The sequence below is a fragment of the Microcaecilia unicolor genome, chromosome 4 (genome assembly GCF_901765095.1).
Source record: "Microcaecilia unicolor chromosome 4, aMicUni1.1, whole genome shotgun sequence".
NCBI lineage: Eukaryota > Metazoa > Chordata > Amphibia > Gymnophiona > Siphonopidae > Microcaecilia > Microcaecilia unicolor.
In genome coordinates this window covers 130,566,770-130,593,016 of record NC_044034.1, presented here as the reverse complement: position 1 = coordinate 130,593,016, position 26,247 = coordinate 130,566,770, and the positions used below count along the sequence as shown (strand labels likewise).

Here is a 26,247-nt window from a genome sequence, read left to right as displayed (position 1 = left end):
CATATTCGGAACTCCCCAATGCCTCGTGATCAACGAAAATGCCTGTGCGGAGAGTTCCCACTCCCCCAGATCCAACATATGGCGACTCAGAAAGTCCGCTTCTGTGTTCAGCGTTCCCGCTATTTGCGCTGCCAATAGTTGATCTAAGTGCTCTTCCGCCCAACGGCATAGACACGTCGCCTCCTTGGCTAGATGAACACTCTTGGTGCCCCCCTAATGACTGACATAAGCCACCGCCGTCGCCTTGTCGGAGAGGATCCAAACCGACTTCCCCATCAGATCCGCCTGAAATGCCAGCAATGCAAGACGCACTGCCCTCAGCTCCAACCGACTGATGACCAAGCAGCCTCCATCAGAGACCACGCACCCTGTGTCGTGAGTCCCCGACAATGGGCCCCCCATCCCAACAGACTGGCATCTGTAGTCACCACTATCCATTCCGGCACTGCCAGGGGCATTCCTAGACACAACTTGTCGACTCGGAGCTACCAACGCATTTGCAGTCTGAACATCGGTTCCCATAACAACTGAACTGAGTAATCCTCCGACACCGGAGACCAGAGGCTCAACAGGGATCGCTGGAGAGGCCTCATGTGACTCCTGGCCCATGGAACCACTTCCAGCGTGGCTGCCATCGATCCCAGCACCTGATCATAGTCCCAGGCCTTGGGCGCTCGACTGCGCAGAAGATTCCGCACCTGCAGCTTCAATCTCCAGCCGTCTGGCAAGAACACTCTGCCTACCCGGGTGTCGAACAGAACCCCAAGGTATTCCAAGGATTGAGAAGGATCCAGATGACTCTTTTCCTGATTGACGATCCACCCCATGACCGCAGCAGACTGACCACCTGGTCTGTCGCCCGAACGCTGTCCTGAAAAGATGACGCCCGAATCAACCAATCGTCGAGATAGGGATGCACTAGCACCCCTTGCTGCCGCAAAAACGCTGCAACTACCACCATAACCTTGGAAAACGTCCGAGGGGCTGCAGCTAGACCGAAGGGAAACGCTTGGAACTGAAAATGTTGACACAGAACCGCAAACCGAAGAAACCGATGATGAGGTGGCCAAATGGGAATGTATAAGTAAGCTTCCTTGAGATCGAGGGAAGTGAGAAACTCTCCTGGCTGAACTGCGGCGATAACTGCCCGAAGCGTTTCCATGCGGAAGTGACGCACTCTCAGAGCTTTGTTTACTCCCTTGAGATCCAGCACTGGGCAAAAGGAACCGCCTTTCTTTGGACCCATGAAGTAGATGGAATAATGGCCGAGACCTCGCTGCGTCACTGGAACTGGGACCACAGCCCCTAAGCGAATCAAATTTTACAATGTGTCCCTGACCGCCACCATCTTCCTTGGAGACTTGCAAGGGGATTCCATGAAAAAATCTGACAGATTTCGAGCAAACTCTAGCTTGTAACTGTCCCAGATTACCTCCAGCACCCACTCGTCTTACGTCACCCTGACCCATTCTTCCAGAAAAAAAGGACAGCCGTCCTCCTATTGACTCTGGAAGATGGACCAAGGCCCCCATCATTGGGCACGAGATCCCGTGGTGGGTCTAGAATTCGCTCCGCCAGAGCGGCACTCCCCCCGAAACGGCTGCTGCTTCTGAGGAAAACGGGGCTTAGAGAAGGCCACTGATCTACCTGGGCGATAACGTCTCATCTCCCAAAACCGACCCGAGAAGGAACCGCCCTAGAAGAGGATCTAGGTCTATCCTCCGGCAAACGACGGCCCTTAGAATCTCCCAGAGCCTTCACTATCTTGTCCAGATCCTCGCCAAACAGACGTTTGCCCCAAAAGGGCAAACGAGCAAGGCGCGACTTAGAAGCCGTGTCTGCCGACCAGTGACGAAGCCACAACCATCAGTGAGCCACCACCGCAAGAGCCACCTCCTTGGCCGAAGCCCGAAGCACATCATACAATAAATCCGCCAAATACACTAGACCAGCCTCGAGCGAAGGCAAATTTGCCACCAGCTCTTCCGAGGTGGACACCTTCTGAACCCAAGACAAACATGCCCTGGCTGCATAGGACCTGCAGACGGACGCCTGCATGCATAATGCTGCCACCTCGAAAGATGCCTTTAAAGAAGATTCTAACTTCCTATCCTGCGGATCTTTAAGAGCCGTCCCGCCTTCCACTGGCAACGTAGTCCTCTTAGTGACCGCTGTGATCAAAGGTAAATCATTCTGTTTCTGAGTCTGACGTCCTGCACGTACAACGTGCAGCGACGTCAGACTCAAAAGAAACTTTCGGCGCCAGCTTCAGTGGAAAAATGAAAGGACCTCGGCTTGGCTGGCGGGGGTTGGGGGTCCCCCGCCAGCTGACGGAATTCTTTTAAAGGCAGCCGGCAGCGGAAGGAGGACGCGGACCTCGGCTGGCGGGGGTTGGGGTCCCCCGCCAGCGAAGGTAGGCGAGCAACGGAGGGGGAGGGTTGGCAGCGGTAGGGGGGGTCCAGGGCGAAATCTGCGGGGGCCCAGGCCCCTGAGGCCCCACGCAGATACGCCCCTGCCATGTGCCCTATCTGAAATCAGGCACCGAACACTCCTCCCCACCCGCTGAAACAGCTCCCCAGCCGAACTGGACCAAAACCTGGTACTGTGAGAGCCAGAGAACTGCTGTTCCTTCTCTTTCCTTTTGTTTTTTTTAAAGAAAACAGGAAATTAACTCATGTGCTCCTTCCAACCTGACAGGAGATGAAAACAGCGGGAGGGGGGAGAAAGGGAGGGACCTGGGGAGACCAGGTATCCCTGCTCAGCACCTTAGCGAGCTCTCAACCCCCGTGGGTACCTCAACTCATCCCGAGGGAGCGGGCAAGGAATCCCAAAATCCAGAGCTGCAGAGTTATGACCATCTGCCTGCTAGATAGAGAGAATACTGAGGTTTGGCTAGCTGCACATGACCATACAGAGCCTCAGAAGTTCTCTCTATCTCCGCCTGTCTCTGGATTGATCTGTGGGATGCTATGGAATGACAAAGTTCTTGCAAGGTGTAACTTACTGCAGAAACTTTGGCTTAAGCTTTGCACAAGGAGGCCAAGAAAAAAAATCTGCTACAGGATAAGCAAATTCCAATTTGTAATCATTCCAGTCCATCGACAAGACCCTTTAGCACATTATTATTGTCCCCTGCACTCAGAAAACGTCTGAATAGAGGTTGAAAAACTTGTACTGAACCTCAAATTGAGAATGAAAAATTTTTTTTGTATGCACACACTTATCTTATTGCTGTAGCACATTTAAAGTCCTCAATCCAAACTTGATTAATGAATTAGTGAATCCAACTTTCTTTATCTATAACTCGGTCAATCATCCAAAGACGTTCTATTGTTATTATGCTAAACAGAAAATGGGAGGGTGTGTTTTATGAAGATTGTTAATTTGTGATACTGTAATTTTGGTATAATAAAATTGGATTTAGTAGATATTTAATTCTCTATTATTTTGTAACCTGTTTGAAAAGAGAATCAGTATATAGTATATTTTCCATTTATTTTTAATTGGGGACAGAGATGCCCAAATAACACTTGCCTTTCCCAAATGCTAAAATGTCTAGTTATGTTGCTGAACCTCTTGTTTGTGGCTCTTCTCAAAATTATTCAGCGTTGTAAGGAACAGATAGGATTAAAAGCCATTTTCCCTGCTACCATTAGAACCTGATTTAGTAACCTGTGACAGATTCAGAAGAAATGGGCCAGTACCACAAAAATTTCTCTTGATGCCTGCTTATTTAAATAATATGGAAATGAGATGAAATTCATGGCAACAATCCTGCAAAGAAATCCATCTGTAACTGCAGATTTTACCATCTCCAGGAGGCATAGTTACATTTCATGGACAAAAATATCAAAGAATTGTATGATTTCACAAATCTAAAATTTTCTATTTGAAATGACCTAAGGTAAAATTATGTATCATACCTGATAATTTTCTTTCCATTAATCATAGCTGATCAATCCATAGACTGGTGGGTTGTGTCCATCTACCAGCAGGTGGAGATAGAGAGCAAAGCTTTTGCCTCCCTATATGTGGTCATGTGCTGCAGGAAACTCCTCAGTATGTCGATATCAAAGCTCCATCTGCAGGACTCAGCACTTAGAGAATTACACCCACAAAGGGACACTCCGCCCAGCTCACCACCGCCGAAACGGGGGATGGGAATTAACCCAGCTCATCCCCACACAAGTGGGGGAGGGGAATCCGTCCAGCTCATCCCCGAGGAGCGGGGGAGGGACACCACCCCGCCGATGCGGGGGGATCTGGCTTATCCTGCAACCGCAACCGCGGGAGGAGCTGACTGACCCTAACACCGCCGAAGCGGGAGGGGTACAAAGCTGCCCTACAGCCGCACGAAGCTGGAGGGAGCGCCGGCAGAATTTATGTCTCAATCCAGCCCCGTAAAACGGAGGGGAGAGGAATGCAGCAGCTCACTGTAACACAAACTCGTCTCAACTCTTGAAGAATCCAAGTGAAAAAACTTGAACACGAAGTCCTCCTGAACAGGAACTGAAGACTAAGCTTGAACCTGAAATGCAACCAGAATATAAACAGTACAGATATCTGGGAGGGGCTATGGATTGATCAGCTATGATTAATGGAAAGAAAATTATCAGGTATGATACATAATTTTACCTTCCATATCATCATGCTGATCAATCCATAGACTGGTGGGATGTACCGAAGTAGTACTCACCCAGGGCGGGACATAGAAATCCCTGACCGCAACACTGAAGCTCCAAACCGGGCCTCCGCCCGAGCAGCCACAGTCAAGCGGTAATGCCTGGAGAAGGTATGGGCCGATGCCCAAGTTGCCGCCTTGCATATCTCTTCCAAGGAGATGGACCCGGCCTCTGCCATCGAGGCCGCCTGAGCTCTAGTGGAGTGAGCCTTCAGCTGAATAGGCGGCACCTTCCCCGCGGCCACATAAGCCGCTGCAATGGCTTCCTTGAAACATCTTGCCACTGTAGGCTTAGCAGCCTGCAGACCCTTACGAGGACCTGCAAACAGGACAAACAGATGATCCGATTTCCGGAAATCATTGGTCACTTCCAAGTATCTGATGATGACTCGTCTCACATCCAGATATTTGAGAGCAGAGTATTCCTCTGGGAAGTCCTCCCTACGAAAGGAAGGGAGACAGAGCTGCTGATTCACATGGAAGCGAGAAACAATCTTGGGCAGGAAGGAAGGCACTGTGCGAATAGTCACTCCTGCCTCAGTGAACTGCAGAAAAGGCTCTCGACATGAGAGTGCCTGGAGCTCGGAAACTCTTCTGGCTGAAGTGATAGCCACCAAAAAGACTGCTTTCAACGTCAGGTCTTTCAGAGATGCCCTTGACAAGGGTTCAAAAGGCGGCTTCTGCAAGGCTCTTAGCACCAGGTTGAGATTCCACGCAGGCACCACTGAGTGCAGAGGAGGGCGCAGGTGATTAACTCCCTTGAGAAAACGTACCACATCTGGTTGCGAAGCCAGGGAAGCACCCTTCAGGCGGCCCCTGAAGCAAGCCAGAGCCGCTACCTGGACTTTAAGGGAACCGAGCGACAGGCCTTTCTCCAGACCTTCTTGCAGGAACGCCAGCACTGAAGAAATTGGAGCAGTGAAGGGAGAAAGTGAGCCTGCTTCACACCACACTGCAAAGGTACGCCAAACCCTGGCGTAAGCAGTAGAAGTAGAGCGCTTCCTCGCTCTCAGCATAGTGGCGATGACCTTGTCTGAGAAGCCCTTCTTCCTCAGACGCTGCCGCTCAATAGCCAGGCCGTAAGACCAAAGGGGGAGGGATCCTCCATCACCACGGGACCCTGATGCAACAGGCCCTGCTCCACTGGCAGCCGCAGAGGGTCGTCCACTGAGAGCCTGATCAAGTCCGCATACCAGGGACGTCTGGGCCAGTCCGGACCCACCAGGATTATCCGGCCCGGATGCTTTGCCACCCGGTCTAGTACCCTGCCCAACATGGGCCAGGGCGGGAACACATAGAGAAGCTCCTGTGTCGGCCACTGTTGGAGAAGAGCATCTACTCCCAGAGATCGAGGGTCCCGTCCTCTGCTGAAAAAGCGCGGCACTTGGCAATTGGCCGATGACGCCATCAGATCTAGGCTCGGCTGGCCCCAGCGCTTCGTGATGTCCAAGAACGCCTGAGCCGATAACTGCCACTCTCCGGGATCCAAGGTATGGCGACTGAGAAAGTCCGCCTTGACATTCATGACTCCGGCAATGTGGGCCGCTGACAGCTGTTCCAGGTTCGCTTCCGCCCACTGGCATAAATTCATGGCTTCCTTGGCTAGAGGGGCGCTCTTGGTACCTCCCTGGCGGTTGACATAGGCCACAGCCGTGGCATTGTCCGACAGGACCCGTACTGGCTTCAACGCCAGTACCGGGAGGAACTCCAAAAGCGCCAACCGAATGGCTCTGAGTTCCAGGAGGTTGATAGACCACTTTGCCTCTGCAGGAGACCAGAGCCCCTGCGCTGTCCTTCCCAAGCAGTAGGCTCCCCAGCCCGTCAAAGACGCGTCCGTCGTGACGACAATCCACTCCGGGGTCACAAGAGGCATCCCTGCAGACAACTTGTCTGTCTTCAGCCACCAGCTCAGCGCTTTGCGCACTGCTGGGTCCAAGGGAAGGCGCACAGCATAATCCTCCGACACCGGAGTCCAGCGCTGCAGCAGAGAGTGTTGTAGTGGTCTCATATGAGCCCTGGCCCAGGGCACTATTTCCATCGTGGCCGTCATAGAGCCCAACAGCTGCACATAGTCCCAAGCCCGAAGCGGAGAGGCTACTAGGAACTGGTCCACCTGAGCCTGAAGTTTGACAATCCGATTGTGCTGCAGGAACACTCTGCCCACTTGGGTGTCGAATCGAACTCCCAGATACTCCAGGGACTGAGTCAAGCGCAGCTGGCTTTTCTCCCAGTTGATGATCCACCCCAGGGAGCTCAAAAGAGCAATCACCCGGTCCACAGCTTTGCTGCACTCTGCATAAGAGGGGGCTCGGATCAACCAGTCGTCCAGATAAGGATGGACTTGTACTCCTTCCTTTCGCAGGAAGGCCGCAATGACCACCATTACTTTGGAGAAGGTCCGCGGAGCAGTAGCCAACCCGAACGGGAGGGCTCTGAACTGGAAGTGTCGGCCCAGGACTGCAAAACGCAGAAAGCGTTGATGAGGAGGCCAGATGGGAATATGCAAGTATGCTTCCTTGATGTCCAAGGATGCCAGGAACTCCCCTGTCTTCACTGCCGCTATAACAGAGCGGAGAGTCTCCATGCGAAAGTGCCGAACTTTCAAGGCCCGATTGACCCTTTTGAGGTCGAGGATAGGCCGTACAGAACCTCCTTTCTTTGGTACCACAAAGTAAATGGAGTAACGTCCCTTGCCAAGCTGATTTTCTGGCACCGGAACGACCGCACCCAGGCGGATCAGATTGTCCAAGGTCTGCTGCACTGCCACAGCTTTGACCGGGGACTTGCAGGGAGAGAGTACAAACCCGTCTCTTAAGGGTCGGCAGAACTCTAGCTTGTAGCCGTCTCTGATGACTTCCAGCACCCAAGCGTCTGAAGTTACCCTGGTCCACTCGCCCAGAAACGAGGACAGGCGTCCTCCAATCTGCACTGGGCCATGGACCAGGACCCCGTCATTGGGTACGAGACCCTGGGGGAGGACCGGAGGGCGCACCTCCGGGACGGCGGTCTCTGCGAAAGGAATGCTGCTTGGGGGAGAAGTTCCTCTTGAAGGAAGAGGGGGCAGAGGAGCCCGACTTGCCCAGGCGGTACCGACGGGCTTCCTGAAACCGTCCTCTGGAGTTACCGGGGCGAGCACTGGCCCGAGCCCTGACCTCTGGTAACCTCTTGCCCTTAGACGTGCCGAGATCGGTCACAATTTTGTCCAGCTCGACCCCAAAGAGCAGCTTGCCTTTAAAAGGCAACTTAGCCAGGCGGGACTTAGAGGCGTGGTCAGCAGACCAATGTTTCAGCCAAAGCCAGCGCCGCGCAGAGACTGTCTGAGCCATACCTTTAGCCGAGGCTCTCAAGACATCATACAGTAAGTCTGCCAAATAAGCCAAGCCCGATTCCAGGGCCGGCCAATCAGCCCTCAAGGAAGGATCCGAGGGGGAAGCCCGCTGCACAATCGTCAGGCACGCCCTGGCCACATAGGAGCCGCAAACTGAGGCCTGCAAACTTAAGGCAGCCGCCTCGAAGGACGACCTTAAGGCCGCCTCCAATCTTCTGTCTTGGGCGTCCTTTAGGGCCGTGCCACCTTCCACCGGCAACGCCGTTTTCTTAGTCACCGCAGTGATTAAAGAATCCACGGTAGGCCAAAGAAAGGCCTCACGTTCACTTTCAGGCAAAGGATAGAGGCGGGACATAGCCCTAGCCACTTTGAGGCTCGCTTCCGGGACATCCCATTGAGCCGAAATTAAGGTGTGCATGGCATCATGCATGTGGAAGGTTCTAGGCAGGCGCTTCGTCCCCAGCATAATGGCGGAGCCAACAGGGGCTGAGGGAGAGACGTCCTCTGGAGAGGAAATCTTCAAAATGCTCATGGCTTGCACTAACAGGTTGGGCAAATCCTCTGAGCGAAAGATCCGCGCTGCAGAGGGGTCATCCACTCCATCCGAGCGGGAATCCGTCTCCTCCAAGGAATCCCCAAAGGACTGTGGGGAGAACTCAGATACGCTGCCCTCATCTACATCAGAGGAAACAGAGTCCTCTAAGGCCTGGGAATCCACCCGAGGGCGTTTACTTCCGGGGGCCTCAACCCCTTTATCGGACAAGGGAGAAGGGGCAGCATTTTGCATAAGGAAGGCCTGATGCAGCAGCAAGATAAACTCGGGGGAGAAACCCCCCAGACTGTGCACTTCAGCAGCCTGGGCCACAGCCCTAGACGCACCCTCAACCGGCGCTCGCAAGAGCGGGGGAGAAACATGCTGCGCATCCAAGATGGCGTCTGGCGCGACACTCCGTGAAGGAGCCGCGCGGGAAGAACGGCGCTTAACTTTAGCCGCTTTTTTGCCATCGCCCAAATCAAGGGCGGCCATGGCATTAACGTCTCCCACCTCAAGGGCGGCCCAAGAAGAAGCCGTCCGAGCAGAGTGGCCGGCACCGCACCGGAGGAAGACCCGGGACACTGACCGGCCTCCAAACTGACACCCAACAAGGGCAAATCAGACTTTAAGACCCCCGCATCCCCGCTAGAAGCGCACACGCGGTCCGTGGAGCGATTCTTCGCGCCCTCGCCCTCCGACGCCATAGGCCACGTGGAGATCGATCGGGGAACCCCCTGCCCGCTATAAAAAGGTAAAAATTACCTGCTTCTCGCTCCGAGCTGTAACGACCTGGTGTCCCAGTGAGTAGCTGCAATAAATGTTTAAATAAACGTCGAAATAAACGCCCTTAAGGACGTCCAAAATTTTTTTTTTTTTTTTTGTAAACGGAGCCAGCGGGAGGGGGGAGAAAAGGAGGGACCTGGCGCCACCAGGTTTGCACTTGCTCAAGAAGAGCCCTCAACCCCAGGTACTCAACAAAACCTAAAAATTAGGCTTGGAGACCTAGCCAGAGCTGCTGCTGTGTATGACCACCACCTGCTGAGATAGAGAACATACTGAGGAGTTTCCGGCAGCACATGACCACATATAGGGAGGCAAAAGCTTTGCTCTCTATCTCCACCTGCTGGTAGATGGACACAACCCACCAGTCTATGGATTGATCAGCATGATGATATGGAATGAGCATGATATTTCAACACATTAGTTATTCTGCATAATTTCTGTGAATGCCTTTCCAAATGCATATTTACATGTATAAGAACAGTAAATGTGTATAATCAGATTTCCAGATTTGTAACCACATTATCTCATTTGGGAGGCCATTCAACATTGTAGTCTATCAGTCTGTTACTCTTTTGACAAGTAGTTTTCTATTCATTTACAAAAATGTCTCTATAGTACTTTCTTACACACTACTTGCTTTCACATTGATCAGGGCCAGTGCTAGGGTCTCTGGTGCCGCGTGCGCCCCCTGCAAACTATCAGTTGGTGACCCCTCCCCCGTCCACCATCTCCTTTCTCTCTTCTCCCTCCCCTTCTGCCACCCCGCCCCCTTTTTGAGCCCAGTGCCTTAAAAGGTGAAGAACAAAAGTTGTTGTTTTTTTACTCAACAGCTTTTTAATTTATTTGAAAGCTTCCCATATGTAGATATTTATATCATGAAATAAAATTGAATATAACTAAACTGCTTAATATTTACTGTAGCTGGTGGAAACAGCACTAACAAAGGCTGTATTTTGTGCTCCTTTTTCTACATTGTTCTATACAATACAGTAATATATAGCCAAATTTCAATGCGAATATACCGTTTACTGATGGGTTCATCTTAACTGTTGTTGTAATTTACCTTGGGAAGCCTGGTTTATAAAGATTGGAAGTAAAACTAAGGGTAAATTAGACTTTACCTGCTAATTTGCTTTCCTTTAGTCCCTCCGGACCGGCCCAGAATGTGACTGGTGGGTTGTGTACGCCTTCCAGCAGGTGGAGACTGAGAAAAAAAAGTTATGACTCTAGCCAGCCAATAAGAGCCCTCGCCAGCTAGAGAAAGATCCAGTAATAAAGTACCAAAGCAGAAGTAAAGCCATAGAAGGAATATGGAACCTGTGCATTCAAAATCCTGACCAGCCACCGGCACATTGCCAACAACGGGTGAGTGCCTTTAAACATATCATGGTCCTTCAAATCGGACATTTCAGTAAAATTCTTTACTGTGTTTTTTCTTTTTCTTTTTAAAAACTATATAGATCAACCAACTAACAACACAGCTCCGAACAAACACAGATATCTGAAGGGAGGGGTCTGAGCCGGTCCGGAGGGAGTAAAGGAAAGCAAATTAGCAGGTAAGGTCTAATTTACCCTTCCTTAGCGTCCCTCCAGACCGGCCCAGAATGTGACTGATGGGAAGTAACAAAGCAGTAAAAATATGGGAGGGACCCTAGCAGCCCCGCCGACAAAACGCATGCTTCAAATCAACCTGACAACAACTGAGGACGTCTAAACAGCAAAGAATGTAGAGACGACTAGATCACGGCCCTACAAATGGCTTTTGGAGGCCCCAGACAACGGTCTGCCCACGAAGCTACCTTACCTCATGTAGAATGAGCCTTAACATGCTATAGAACTGGTTTACCAGAAAGAAGATAAGCTGAAGTAAACATTAAAGTCATCGAAAAATAGTAGGTTTAGAGGCCAAGAAACCCTCTATGCTCACCTCCAAACAGAACAACAAACCATCAGTTTGGCGGATGACATCAGTAGAATCAATATAGTGCTTAAACACCCATTCGACATCCAAATAGTTCAAATATCTCTGCTCCTCTGAACTGGAAAAAGAACCCTAGACAGGCCATAGCACCGGCTGAGAACCCTGAAACCCAAGTCACTACCTTGGGAAGAAAGGAAGGGACGGTCCGCAACACTACTTGATCAGAACAGAAGTGTAAAAACGGAGATCAACACGGCAGCTCCTGCAACTCCAAAAGTCGCCTAGCTGAAGTAGCGGCTACCAAAAATACTGTCTTCAAAGACAAGTCCTTCAAAGTACAGTACGACAAAGGCTCAAAGGGAAGCGTAGTAAGAACCCCAAGCACCAAACTCTGATCCCAACGAGGAAAAGAACATTGCAAGGGAGAACGAAGGCTATTAACCCCTCTCAAAAAACACACCACATCCAGATGATGAAGGAAAGAGCTCCCCAGAAAATGACCACGAAAAGACTAAAAAACCGCAACCTGCACCTTAAGAAAAGGGAAAGAAAGGCCTTAGACAAAGCGCCCCTGCAAAAAATCCAAAATTACAGAACCGAAACACTAAAAGGAGACAGGCTAAAGGTTTTACCCCAGTCCTCAAATATCCTCCAAGGGCGCACATAAATCAAAGAAGTAAAACATCGACGAAAGCGAAGCATAGAGTTGAGCAGAATAACCTTTCTTAATCAGCTTAGCCCTTTCAAGAGGCAGGCTGTAAGACAGCATCGATCCGGATCCGAATGAACGACAGAACCCTGCGAGAAGAAACCTCGCTGGACCGGAGGACTGAAGGAGAGGTCCACTAGAAGACGTCAAAGAACGACGCACCACTCCCCCCGAGGTAAGACCAGCGCCACCAAAATCAGACGTCCCCTGCGTGTCTCGACCTTCTGAAAAAGAAGAAGCCCTATCAGAGTTCATGGAGGAAAAGCATACACTAGGCCGGCTGACCAGGGCTGAAGAAAAGCGTCCACGCCCTGCGCTCTGGAATCCTTGTACCGACTGAAGAACAGAGGAAGTTTTGCATTGCTGACGGAGGCAACAGATCCAACCTGGTAGACCCCCCAACGATCGCGGAACAGCCGCAACGCCACTTTTGTTAGCGACCACTGTCTTGAATCGAACATGTGACGACTGAGAAAAACTGCTTGAACATTTAGGACCTCTGCTACATGATCCGCTGAAAGAAACGCCAGCTGAGCGTCCGCCCATTGAAGCCATAGCAATGCCTTTCACAGCAACTGCAGAGTCGTCATTCCTCGTTGCTGAATGATATACGCAACCGGTGCGATATTGCCTGAGATTACTCAAACTGCTCGGCCTCTCAGAAGAAGAAGAAACCTCTGGAGCGCCAGACGAATCACTCTGGTCCCTAACAGGTATGACTGAAAATAATGTCCTCTGAAGAGACCAGAGACCCTGAGCAAACTGCCTCTGACAGTGAGCTCCGCAACCATGCAGACAGGCATCCGTCAACACTACAGACCAGCAGAGCTGATCTAAAGGCATACCTTTGGTCAAAAACTGAACTCCCAAAGCCACCAATATAGACTGGTCTTCACCTGCAGTGAAAGAGGCAAAATATGATGAAGCAAAACCTTCTGAGATTACTATGTCCAGAGTAACAACCTCTGAAGAGGCCTTATGTGAGTCCTAGCATAGGACACCGCCTAGCTTGCTACCGCCATGGTCCCAAAACCTGCAGAAAATCACTTGCCGACGGTCTCGAATTCTGCCCAAAGCGACGAATTTTAGTCTGAAACTCCTTGAGGACTCGAGTCGACGGTAAAACACGCGTTTCTGCCTTGTGCCGAAACGAACTCCCAGATACTCTATCGACTGAGAAGGTAGAAGACGGCTCCTCTGCACATAGACTACCCAAGGTAGGGACTGCAAGAATTCTACCACCCGAGTTGCCACCTGAAGATTCTCGTAAGACACTGCCCGAATCAAGCAATCGTCTATATAAGGATGCAATAAAATGCCCTCCATTGTAAAAGCCATCGCTACCACTACCATGACCTTGGTAAACAAAGGAAACAAAGATGTGCAGGACAAATAGAAATGTGGAAATAGGCTTCTGTAAGAACGATTCCCCTGACCACACTACAACAATGACAGGCCGCAAAGTCTCCATTCGAAAAGAGGGCACCTAGAGGCCTTGAGTGACTGCCCTGAGATCTAAAATCGGACGGAAAGAACCCTCTTTCTTGGGAACCAGAAAGAAATGAAGCAACGACCTTAACACTGGACCGCCCGATGGAGTAGAGAAATTGGTCAAAAGTCCAGAAGTCTGCCGAGAGTAACTGTGACGACTCCAAATTTGATGGGAGAACGACAAGGAGATTCATTAAAAAAAATATATGTGACAAAGGGTGAGCAAAGTTCAATGTGTACCCTTCTTGAATAATCTCCAATACCCACTAATCAGAATTCATCTAGGCCCACCTTTCTTGAAATGGCGCCAAGCGAGCGCCTACAGGGAGTAGAGGCCATGCGCGCACATCTGCACTGCTGAGAGCAGAAGAACTAATTGTTATGCGTCTGACGCAGTAAGACACATAAGAGCAGACTAATGCTATAATACTATAATGCTATAACAAATGCAATTGCCTCATTGCGACACCCAAACTTTAGGTGACCTGTTGAGAATAACCCCATAGGGATCAGTATGCAAAGTGACTGAACTGGAAAGCGCTGCTGAATATTAGCACTAACTTCCTAAATCGAAACCAGGTATTCAGTTGGTAGTGTGGGAGCAGATGTGAGAACTTTAGAGTGGCAACGCTTATGCTCTTAGGTTCTCAATCAGCCTTGATTGGAGGAGTTTGAGCACCCAAATAAGACTAGAAGCCCTACCGTTGGACGGTTTGACTTGGTTAGTTAGGGCTGAGTGCCAACACTGAACCAGGAAGGTGTCAGCTGTCCACATATCGCCAAATGCTGGTAGCTGGACATGGCCCAGACTTAGGCTAAAGTTATAAGAAAAAAATTGGATACCGAAACTTGGAAACTGCATTAAAAGCTTCCTATTGCAGACATCTGCACCCCATTGTAAGGTGGAAAAGAAACGGGGGGGGGGGGGGGGGGGAGGAAGAAAGGAAAGATGAGCTTAAAACAGCCTTAGAACTGCTCTCCACAAAAGAAACCTTTTCAGTCTGTAAGCCAACTGGCCATCTGCAAAGCTGGAAGACCATACAGACCCCAGCAAAATAACATAGCAGCAACCTAGAAATGACAATACAGATGGCTGTGAACGGAGAAAAACCATTTTTTTTTAAACTGAGGATGCCATACTAAGCATGCTTCAGAGCAACCCCTGTTTCACATAGCAAAGATCCAAGGGGTGCCCGAAATTTCTTCTTTTTTTTTTTCTTGTCAAGAAGCTAGAGACAATACCTTTGCCTGCTCTGCTGATCTGTTCCTCTTGCTGTTTTGTCAAGAGAGTGAAAAATAAAGTGAAGCTGTTGCAGAGTGCGCTATATCTAGCGCTGTATGACATGCTAGGTCCTGACCACTTAGCTCAACTGGTCACATACCTCTAATGACCCAATATAAAAGGTTGAGAAAGGCTAAAGCCCTCCCCCCACCCCCAGCCGCTAGCTTGTGGCTGATATATCCAGCATGAGGATACTAACCTGTCTGTCTCACAGTATGCTGCACTACTCTACTTCATTATTAAATTCAAAATGGCGGCATTTCCCGCCGAAAATCGGCACCGGAGACGAGGAAGATGCGACCGGAGACACGGAAGATGCGACCGGAGACACAAGAATGGAGTCGGACCCCCCTCCGACGGCACCGACGAGATTTCGGAACCAGCACCCTGGATGTCTTAATTCAAAAACCGTGCAGCACCGGCACACCTACACACATCCAACTGTAAACCCCGCTGCTGCCAGTCCAAACAGCGGCTGAAATCACCTACATCGTGAAAAACTAACATAAACAGCTGATCAGCTAACCGCTGATCTCTCCGGAGCTGCCCTGCTCCTTATTACTGGCCACAAACGGCTCTGCCAAGACAGCAGACCGGGAGGCTCTTTTTTTTCTTTTTTTAATTCAGTTGCTGCCTCTCCCATCCTCTAAAGCTGCACTCCTTGAGGTGCTTGAGGAAAATGTAATGTTGCTTTAAAAAGCAAAACAGGCTAGCAGAGACAAAATTAGCCAGCATGAGGGAGGATGGGGGGGAGGGACTCGGCCTTCCGAGTGTGGCACCCCTGAGGCTCAGAGAGACCCCCACGGGCCTCAGCCTTAACAAAGCAGGGTTTTGTTTTTCAAAATGCACAGAGAAGCAAAACCAGAAACAGTCAAAGAATACTTTAAACATCAAATAGAAAGAAATAGAAAGAGAGACTCTGAAGGGCTCACCACCTTCCACCTGCTGGAGACTGAGATCACTGGATCTTTCTCTAGCTGGCGAGGGCTCTTATTGGCTGGCTCAAGTCATAACTTTTTTTCTCAGTCTCCACCTGCTGGAAGGTGTACACAACCCATCAGCAAAGTTGCCAGGTGGGCTGGTTTCCCACCCAATTGGGCTGGTTTTTAAGCCAGGATGCGGGAAATTATCGAAGGTTGCGGGCTGCGGGAAATTGGGCTTCTTTTTCACTGCAGCTGTGCAGGGTGTGGGCTCTTTTTTCGGGGCTTCTATTGGTCTAATTTGGTCCAATAGAAGCTTTTCCGGGGCTTCTATTGGTCCAATTTGGTCCAATAGAAGCTTTTCCGGGGCGGGGTTGACATCGGGGGCGGGGTTTATGACGCCAGAGGTGTCGTTGGGGGCGGGAAAATGACGTCAGAGCTGACATCAGGGGGCGGGGTCGATGACGTTGGGCTGGTTTTGGGCTGGTTTAAGGCTGATTTTGGGCGGGGAAAATTTTTCCCATCTGGCAACCTTGCCCATCAGTCACATTCTGGGCCGGTCTGGAGGCACGCTAAGGAAGCTCTCATTGGAGCACATGGAATCACATCTTCACCTTATCTCTTTTGTGTACAAATGGATTATTCTGTTTTGAGCATGTTTCAGGGACAAGTGGTTTTCAGAAGTCAAAATAATAAAAATAAATATTTTCTTTCATGCAGATCTCTTAACTGCTTAAACATAAATAAATGGGCTATAAGCTCCTAATGCAGTTCATTGGTTTTCTTATATTTTGTCCTTGTGATGACACACACTACAACCCTCCCAAGAAGACCTACCTTGATCCTTGAAGGCCGCCCTAGTGGTGTAGTGGCCTCTGTGACTGCAGGGGCAGGAAAGAATGCCACTCTTACCTATCCTCTGCCGCTCCTCCATCTCCGCATTGCTGTTTTGTGGTTCGGGCGGCGCCACCAGGCTTTAAAAATGGCTGCCAAGACTACAGTCGGAAGCCTCAGCAGCCATTTTTAAAATACGGCGACACTGCCCGCGGCACAGAAGAGGAAAGGGAGACAGATGGCAGTCAAGAGTGGGGTTCCTGCCCCCGCAGAGGCCTCCACACCACCAGGGCGGCCTTCAAGGATCAAGGTAGGTCTTCTTGGGAGGGCTGTAGTGTAGAACCAGATAAGCATGGCAATTTCTGGCGCCCCTTGAATGTTGGCGCCCCCCTGCCATGCATACCCTGCTTCCCTTGTTCCGCCGGCCCTGGGGAATCTCAAGTCTTCCACCAGCACAAGCAGAATGGAAGAAGTCTGAAGCATAAGGCTATGTGGAAACACACATCAAATCTAATATACCAATAACAAAAGAGGTGTTTAGCTCTGAAATATAGACACACCAGGGTCCTGCCTGACGCCGAAGTCATAACTGGACGTTCTTTGGCACAAGGACTGGGATCGTATCCAACATACTGACTTAACAATACGGGTCATTCCTGTTAGGACATGAGTTAAAAACAAATCCGTTCTAAGTCACTACTGGAAGAATAACAAACATCAAAATTGTATAGGACCAATCGGGTTTTCCTTCTAGAAAGGAGACATCCCAACCACCTCCTGTTTCTTCTTCTCCCAGCTTCTGTCACAAAGAGCTATAACGAGGCAAGATTAAAAAAAAAAAAATACCCCCCCCCCCCCCTTCTCCCAAAAGAATATCCATCAGTCCTGCTTCCTTGTCAGAATCAGGAAAGCGAAAGCCCATCATATGAACAGACCCCGGATCCCTACACCGTTCCCGCTACAGACACACTCACTGCCCTCAGCGGATTAAAACAACAACAACAAATCTTATACACTGAGTGACGGTGCACCTTCAGAAGGATAAGGACATGACAGGTTGACAACGGAACGGCTTTAGGGTGTATGACCACACTGAAACAACAAACAATATAATCTAAGAAAACGAAAAGCTGCCTGTATCAACCGAAAGCCTCCAACACACTGCCCACGGCGGATTCTTACCACTTGATAGCGGCTGATTGCCGAGTGGAGATCCATGGTGCGGAGAGGAGCGGTCCAGCGCCGCAGAATGATTCTAACAGTAACAGCTAGACCGAGGAAGCCCGGCCCCAGCTTACACACCGGATAAACGCTCCTCCAGTCCTGTTCCCCCTTAGGCTCGCGCGCTCTCAGGGTGGGGGGAGGGGGCCGCCACGGCCCCAGCTCGCGTTTCCTACTACAGCAAGAACGCGTAAGCGCCTTGCGTTTGCTGGATGTTCTCTATGACGCCTCCTTTTTTTTTTTCACTGACAGACTGAGCTACTCCCTCCAGGAGGCGGCCTACGTGAGCTCCGTTTCCGTCAGCTTCTTGAGCTAAGTTCTGCCCTTCGAGTCTCTTCAGCCGAGTCCGTGTCTGCATTAGTGCAACTGCCTACAGTACTTTCACTTTAGCAACTATAGTGCGCGCGACCGAGAAGTTATGCTGCAGTGTCAGCTAATCCTGGACCAGCTCGTGCAACTCTTCCCGCAACTGTTTTAAAATTGTACTAACATAGGCGTGAGAGGTTATTATTATTAACCTGAGTGTGAGTCTAGTGACATCATCATTTTCCCCCTGGCCATCTGCGCTTAGTGCTCTTTCTGAAACCCCTCGGGTTTGGACTGCCTTGGTGTCTGTCTGTAGGACTGCTTTTAAGTCTATCATTAGTTTACGGTTTTAAATATTTTTCGTTTCAAGGCCACTTTTCAGTCACGACTGAGGTCAAAATTAAACTCTGGTAACAACACTGATAATTAAAAAGGCAGGTACTACTTCTCTAAGGACAAGCAGGCCATAATTCTCATTATGCAATAATCTTGTGTTGCCTGGTCCGAAGCTTATAACAAACTTTACAAGAGCTATGTGGAGCGCAAGACAGTCTTCATCACACATGTACGAGTGTCTTCCTACCCACTGGGAGGGTTCGGTTACCGCAGTTCTTTTTCTGCAGTGAAGAAAGGTTGCTTTTCTGGTGTTTCTTCACTCTCCGGTCTGGAAGAGCTTTTTTAGTGTCCTTTTCCACAGTTTTTGTTTTTATTATAGTGTGCCCATGTTTGGGTCCCCTTTTTCCTCTTCCCGTACATTTTTAGTTTCTTTTGTCCAAGTTTTAAGTTTCCTTTGTTTTCCGCATCATTAGTCTGTGTTTAGGCCTTGACTGCAGCCGAGTTTGATTTGCCTGCAGAAGTTTTTCTGTCCATGTCCACTTAGGTTGCCAGTGGCTTCAAGCACTGTACCTGGTGCAATCGGACCATCTCAGGCATCTCCTTTATAGGCACACAATTTTGGAACTCACTACCCAAAGACCTGAAAATCACAGAAAACTACCTACAATTCAGAAAAAAAGCTGAAAACATCTTTTCAAGAAGTCTTTCCCCCCTGGATCTGTCTAATCCCATGCCACCATACATCACAAAAAGTTCAGAAATGGAAAACAATAATATTAATCTCTCACAATTTTTATTTATTTGTTGCATTTGTATCCCACATTTGTCACCTTTTTGCAGGCTCAATGTGGCTTACATATTACCGTTATCGGTGTTAGCCAATTTTGGTCTGAACAAATACATGGTTTGAATTAATATAAAATTAACTGTGGTAGAATGAGGTACATGTAAGGTATGTACAATTGGGGGAACTTAGGGAGGGAGAGGGGAGGAAGAGTCAGGTAATGTCCATTACCGTTCTTGGTTACATTGTGTCACAAGTGTCCGGTATTTTATGTTGGGTCGGTGGGGTATGCTCTTCTGAACAGTTCTGTCTTTAGTGCTTTCCGGAAATTAAGGTGGTCGAGCTTTTGGCAGTGCGTTCCACAGTTGTACGCTTAAGTAGGAAAAGCTGGATGTATAGGTGGATTTGTATTTGAGTCCTTTGTTGTTTGGGTAGTGGAGATTTAGGTATGATCGTGCAGATTTTGTGGTGTTTCTGGTTGGCAGGTCGATAAGGTCTGTCATGTATCCCGGAGCTTTGCCGTAAATAATTTTATGAACAGTTGTGCAGATTTTGAAAGTGATATGTTCTTTAATTGGTAGCAAATGTAGTTTTTCTTGGAGTGGTTTGGCGCGGTCAAAACGCGTTTTTCCAAATATAAGCCTGGCTGCTGTGTTTCTGGCGGTCTGATGTTTCTTTATGATTTGATCTTTGCATCCCACATAGATTCCATTACAGTAGTCTGCGTGGCTTAATACCATTGACTGTATCAGGTTACGAAATATTTCCCTCAGGAAGAATGGTTTCAGGCGTTTGAGTTTCCACATTGAGAAAACATTTTCTTTATGGTGGATTTCGCTTGGGTCGCTAGTGATAGGTTACGATTGATTGTTACTCTGAGAATTTTCAGGTTGTCTGAGATAAGGAGGGTATATCCTGGAGTGTTTATACTTGTTTATGCTAATATATCAACCTAAGCGTTTATTGTACTTCTGTATTATGTACTAGACTTCTACAAATCAAAATTTTGTAACTGCCTTTTTAGCAAATATGTAAGCCACATTGAACCTACCATATGGTGGGAAAATGTGGGATACAAATCTACACATTAACTACCTACCCCCTATATCCCATAGAACAGGAGTAGTAGAAATAACAGGTAGTTGTGTAACAGGCTACATACTTTATTATCACAAGTGCTACAGCCCCTACATTTGGAACTATGGTAAAGAAACAAAGAACCCCTAAAGCTACTGCTTTCAGTACAGCTTCTACCACTGTCAAGACCAACCCCTTGGACCAAGACAAGATTCTGGTTTCATGCGATAAATGTACATACATTGAGTCCCTTGTGAAAGAAGTACAAGAACTAAGAGAAGAAGTGGTAGGGCTAAGAAACATCTGGGACAACCAGAAATTTGACCCAGAGACACAGGTCAAAACATTGAGGACCCAGCAAAGTGAGAGAAGATCTTGGGCAGACAGAGCATAGCTGGAAGCAGATCACCAGGTCCCACAAGATCAATCCTCCAACTCCACCGTCTGTTTAGCTAAAGAATCGGCTCACAGCCCCGGAGGTAGAAGAGCTAGAAACATCTAAAAAACAGGAGGAAACAATGACCAAAAATGCCATCACAGCCGGACAATTGGCCCAAAGAAAGCGAAAGGTAGTGGTGGTTGGAGATTCACTTCTAAAGGGTACCGAAGCACCCATCTGCTGGACGGATGTGTTGTCCAGAGAGGTGTGCTGTCTGCTGGGTGCCAAGATTTGCAATATTGTGGAAAGATTGCCTAGACTCATCAAGCCTACGGATCACGCCCCTATTCTACTCATTCATGTTGGCACAAATGATACAGCTAAGTATCCTACTGAACATATCGTACAAGACTTTGTGGCTTTGGGTCAGAGGGTGAAGCATGTTGGTGCACAGGCGGTGTTCTCATCGATCCTCCCTGTCGAAGGTAAAGGTCGAATGAGAGAAGCTTGCATCTTGGAGATAAATGCGTGGTTGGTGCCGACGAGAGGGCTTTGATTTCGTAGACCATGGGATGATTTTCCAAGAGGCACTGAGCAGTGATGGTGTCCATCTATCAAGGAAGGGAAGGTGTGTCTTCAGCACCAGGCTGGCTAAAGTACTAAAGAGGGCTTTAAACTAAAATTGATGGAGATGGGTATAAAAGGCCGCGAAACCATAATTAACGCCAAGTAAGGTAGGACATCTAATGCCTCTATAGAAGGGAATATAAAAGAGTAAAATCTGGAGAGCCTTGTATACCAATGCCCGTAGTATGGGAAACAAACTTCTAGAACTTGAGGCTACAATGATGGAAGTGGACTTGGATTTAGTGGCGGTCACACAGAACCATGACTGGGATGACCTGGCTATAATCTATTCAGGAAGGACAGAGTAGGAAAAAAGGGTGGAGGTGTGGCATTATATGCTAAGAATGATATCCAAGTGACAGAACTGCAGGACATGTGGGGTAGGGAAGAAGCGCTGTGAGTTAAACTGGAAAGAGGGAAAGGAAAATGTATCTGTATTGGTGTGATATACAGACCACCCTCACAGTTGGAGGAACTGGACAGGGATTTAATTGTAGACATCTGCAAGATAGCTAGGAAAGGGGAAGTACTACTGATAGGTGACTTCAATATGCCGGATGTTGATTGAGGTGTCCCGGCTGCGGGGTCGTCTAGAAGCAAAGAGATCTTAGATTCCCTACAGGAAGAATTGTTCCGTCAGTGGGTGACGGAACCGACGCGGGATGGAGCTGTTCTGGACCTGGTGCTTACAAATGGAGAGTATGTTTCTGACGTCAAGGTGGCGGACCATTTGGCATCTAGTGATCATCGTATGGTATGGTTCAATATTAAAACAGAAGAGAGGGCTCACTCAAGATTGAAGGTCCTGGATTTCAAAGGAACTAACTTTGACAAGATGGGGGAATTTCTCAAGGAACAGCGGGATGGAACAGCTGAAGGATGTAGAACAGCAATGGACGAGACTGAAAGGAGCTATATTAAAGGCGACTTTATGTTAGAAAAGTACATAAAAGTAAGAGGAAAAGAAGGCCTCTCTGGTACTCGAATGTAGTAGCTGAAAAGATAAGGGAAAGGAGGCTAGCCTTTGCTCGTTATAAGAAGTCTCAGAAAGATGAAGACAGGAGAGAATACCTAAATAAGTGAAGAGAAGCTGGAAAAGCTATCAGGAAATCAAAGCGGCAAATGGAGGAAAAGATAGCTAATATGGTAAAATTGGGGGACAAGACCTTTTTCAGATATGTAAGTGACAAGAGGAAGTGCCATGATAGAGGCTTAAAGCTGAGGGAGAGAAATATGAGGAAGATGATATGGATAAAGTTGAACTTCTTAACGAGTATTTTAGCTCTGTGTTCATGAATGAAAAACCAGGGGTAGGGCTGCAGAAAGCAAAGGCTAAAGGGGATGGATGTATGGTAGACCAAGACCCGTGTACGGAGGACTGTGTTCGTGAGGGGCTTGCCAAACTAAAAGTAGAGAGAGTGATGGGGCCTGATGGGATACACCCGAGGGTGCTTAAGGAACTCGGAGAAGTTCTGTCGGCTCCGCTGATGGACCTCTTCAATGCTTCCTTAGAAATTGGAGTGGTCCCGGTGGACTGGAGAAGGGCGGATGTGGTTCCTTTGCACAAGAGTGGAAGTAAGGAGGAGGTAGGGAATTACAGACCTGTCAGTCTGACCTCGGTGGTGAGTAAGTTAAAGGAAACGCTTCTAAAGAAGAGGATTGTGACATTTCTTGAACTACATGGAATGTGGGACCCGAAGCAGCATGGCTTCACTAGTGGCAGGTCGTGTCAGATGAATCTGACTTTCTTCTTCGACTGGGTGACCAAACAGTTGGATGTGGGAGGGGCCCTTGATGTGGTATACTTGGATTTCAGCAAAGCCTTTGACACGGTTCCGCACAGGCGACTGATAAATAAATTGAGTGCCCTCGGTGTGGGACCTAGAGTAACTAATTGGGTAAAAAATTGGTTGAATGGTAGGAGACAGAGGGTGATGGTAAATGGAGCTTGCTCTGAAGAAAAGGATGTCTTCAATGGAGTACCACAGGGATTGGTCCTGGGGCCGGCTCTTTTTAATGTCTTTGTGAGCAATATTGCGGAAGGGCTGTCTGGTAAGGTTTGTCTCTTTGTGGATGATATTAAACTCTGCAACAGGGTGGACACCCTGGAGAGTGTGAATGACATGAGGGAGGACCTAGTGAAGCTAGAGGAATGGACTGATATTTGGCAACTAAGGTTTAATCCCAAAAAATGCAGGGTCATGCACTTGGGTTGCAAAAATCCGAGGGAACGGTACAGTATAGGGGGGTGTAGTGCTTCAGTGTGCGAAGGAAGAGCAGGACTTAGGGGTGATTGTGTCTGACGACCTTAAAGCTTTCAAACAGGTAGAAAAAGTGACGGCCAAAGCCAGAAGGATGCTTGGGTGCATAAAGAGAGGCATGACCAGCAGGAAAAAGGAGGTGATAGTGCCGTTGTATAAGTCTCTGGTGGGGCCCCATTTGGAGTACTGCATACAGTTCTGGAGACCGCACCTACAGAAAGATATAAACAGGATGGAGTCGGTCCAGAGGGTGGATACGAAATTAGTAAGCAGTCTTGAATGCAAAAATTATAGGGACAGGCTTATGAACCTCAACATGTATACGCTGGGAGAGAGGAGACATGATAGAGACGTTTAAATATCTCAAGGGCATTTATGTACAGAAAGAGAGCCTTTTTCAAATGAAGGAGAGCTCTGGAATGAGGGGGCATACGATAAAGATAAGAGGGAATAGGCTTAGGAGTAACCTAAGGAAGTATTATTTCACAGAAAGGGTGGTGGAGGCGTGGAATGGCCTCCCGGTGGAGGTGGTGGAGTCGAGGACTGTTCCAGAATTTTAAAAGGCATGGGATAAGCATGTGGGATCGCTTAGGAACAGGAAAAATTAGGGGTTGCAGACTGGATGGGTCATATGGCCTTTATCTGACGTCATGTTTCTATGTTTCTAAATGCAATAAATAAAAATAAAGGACACCCTTTCTTGATATCTTCAGTGTTTAGGGCCCAAACATAGCCCAGCTATGTCCTCATTCAGATGAAGAAGTGGACCCAGTTGCCAGAGAGGCTCAACATGAGAGGATTTTTGGAGCCAGGTCCAATTCCTCAACATCAGCGTCAACGTTGAGTACTGCACCGGCATCAGGAGCCTCAGTCTGCATGGCTGCTACGAAACCTATGGACACTGGGAGCAGTAGTGCATCGAGTGGGTCTCCACCTGTCTTGATACCGACTGTTTTGCTGGGCCCCCGGGACCACCCAGCATTGGCCCCAAGGAGCCTCAATGCCAAGCTTTGGGCGAAGGCCAAGAAGCATTAGTATCAGTCCTCCTTGATCACGGTGCCAGGAGCTTCGGGATGTCGAGGGATTCGGCACCGAGAAGAGTCAGAACCGGGAGGACCGCACCTCCTCCATTCGAGAGGTGCCGATGCATTGGTCTCCCAGCAGCCAGGACCCAGCTCTTGTCTTGACACTGCCAGTTCTGCAACCTGACTCGGAGCTGACACCCAGACTTTCCTGGTGTCAGCCCTTGATGAGCACATCTGGGCCTTGCTCCCCGAACTGCTGGATGGCCTCTTGCAACGGTGTGCATCGCCATCAGGTGTACTTGCACCTACCCTGCCACTCATTGTGGCTGTGCTTGGCCCTCAGCCTGGTGTGTGGCCTCCAACACTGATGTCAGCTGGTATCCCCTTGATGTCGGTGGAGGAAGCTTCGCCTGAGTCAATGCGGGAGCCAACTCTTCGACACCCTTCTTGAGGACATGGTTCCTCTAAGTCGAGGCATGCTCCCTCAGCCCTCCCATGAGGAGTTTTTGACTGACACTGATAAGCGCTCATGGGAGTCAGAGGAGGATCCATGGTACTTTTCGGAGGATGAGTCCTATAGTATCCTCTCTGAACCCTCCCCTCCTTGAAAGGAGAAAATCCCCTTTCCTTTCTTTTCCCTGTTTTGTGAAGGAAATGGCTGAGGCCATTCCATTTTGTTTAGAGATGGAGGACAAGCCCAGGGCCAAGGTTCTCTTTCGGAATTGAGAGTCCCTGTCCTGCCCAAGAAGATTGACACTATGTACCGGATCCACAGCACACCTGGATTTGATAAGCCCCTTTTGCCTCCCTAATTTCACGGTGGCCTGTGGTATTGTAGGTGTGTGTATTGGGCGCGCACCGGGCCAGTTGTGGCACGTGAGCCTTTACCGCTAGATCAGTGGGTGGCTTTAAGGGCTCAGGCCAGTTTTGGACGTACGCTGGTTTCATTTTTACAGAAGGCTCTTTTCCCGTCCCATTAAAAAATAGCCATTTTTTTGTAGATGCAGTAAAAACTAGCCCGGTGCACACCCAATATATGCGCCTATACTACCGCAGGCCACTTTGTACTGTGGCTTAGTGAAAGGACCCCTTTGTTTTATCATTTTACAACTCACAGTAGAGAGTGAGCTGGACTTCAATATTTTAATTGACGTTACCATATTTTATACCTTACCCGGTAAAACCAGTTGGACTTTTGGACTTGCCTTTTTATTCATGCGTTATGCTACATCTTGATTGTTATGTCATTTTGATACAGCTTTGCCGACTCCATTTACGTCATCACTGACATCAAATCACGCGCTTAAGCATTTGAGCTTACACATATCCAGCAATCAAAAATACCTCAATGTTTAAAAATCTTTTTTTTAATTAAGAATGTACTGTTTTGTACATCTTACGTGTTGCCAGTATACATTATGTTTCACCACTAGCACATCTTGCACCACTTAATCATTTGGGCTTAACACTTACATAGCGGTCAAATTCCATTCTTTTAACACATTAATACTCAGCAAGACTAGTCAGACTTTATAGACTTGTCTTTTTATTTATATATTGTGTTATACTTTGATTGTTAATGACATTTTGACACAGCTTTGCTGACTCCATTTACGTCATCACTGATGTCAAATCACACGTTTAAATACGCGAGTACAAGTGGTTGGTCTAGTTTTTCGGTTTTACAAACAAGCTTTCACTTGCAGTCTAAAAGCTCGTGTGAGGTAAGACATAGGCTGTTTTCCCT

General features: G+C 48.6%; 1 protein-coding gene across 1 annotated transcript in view; it reads right to left on the bottom strand.

Moving 5' to 3' along the window:
- NDFIP2 (Nedd4 family interacting protein 2) overlaps positions 1-18,580 on the bottom strand; it is a 211,043-nt gene extending 192,463 nt beyond the window's left edge. The window contains exon 1 of the mRNA XM_030200624.1: positions 17,667-18,580. Coding sequence (XP_030056484.1) covers positions 17,667-17,702 — 36 coding nt within the window. The 5' untranslated portion in view covers positions 17,703-18,580. The remainder of the gene's footprint in view (positions 1-17,666) is intronic.
- Positions 18,581-26,247: the final 7,667 nt, after the last annotated feature.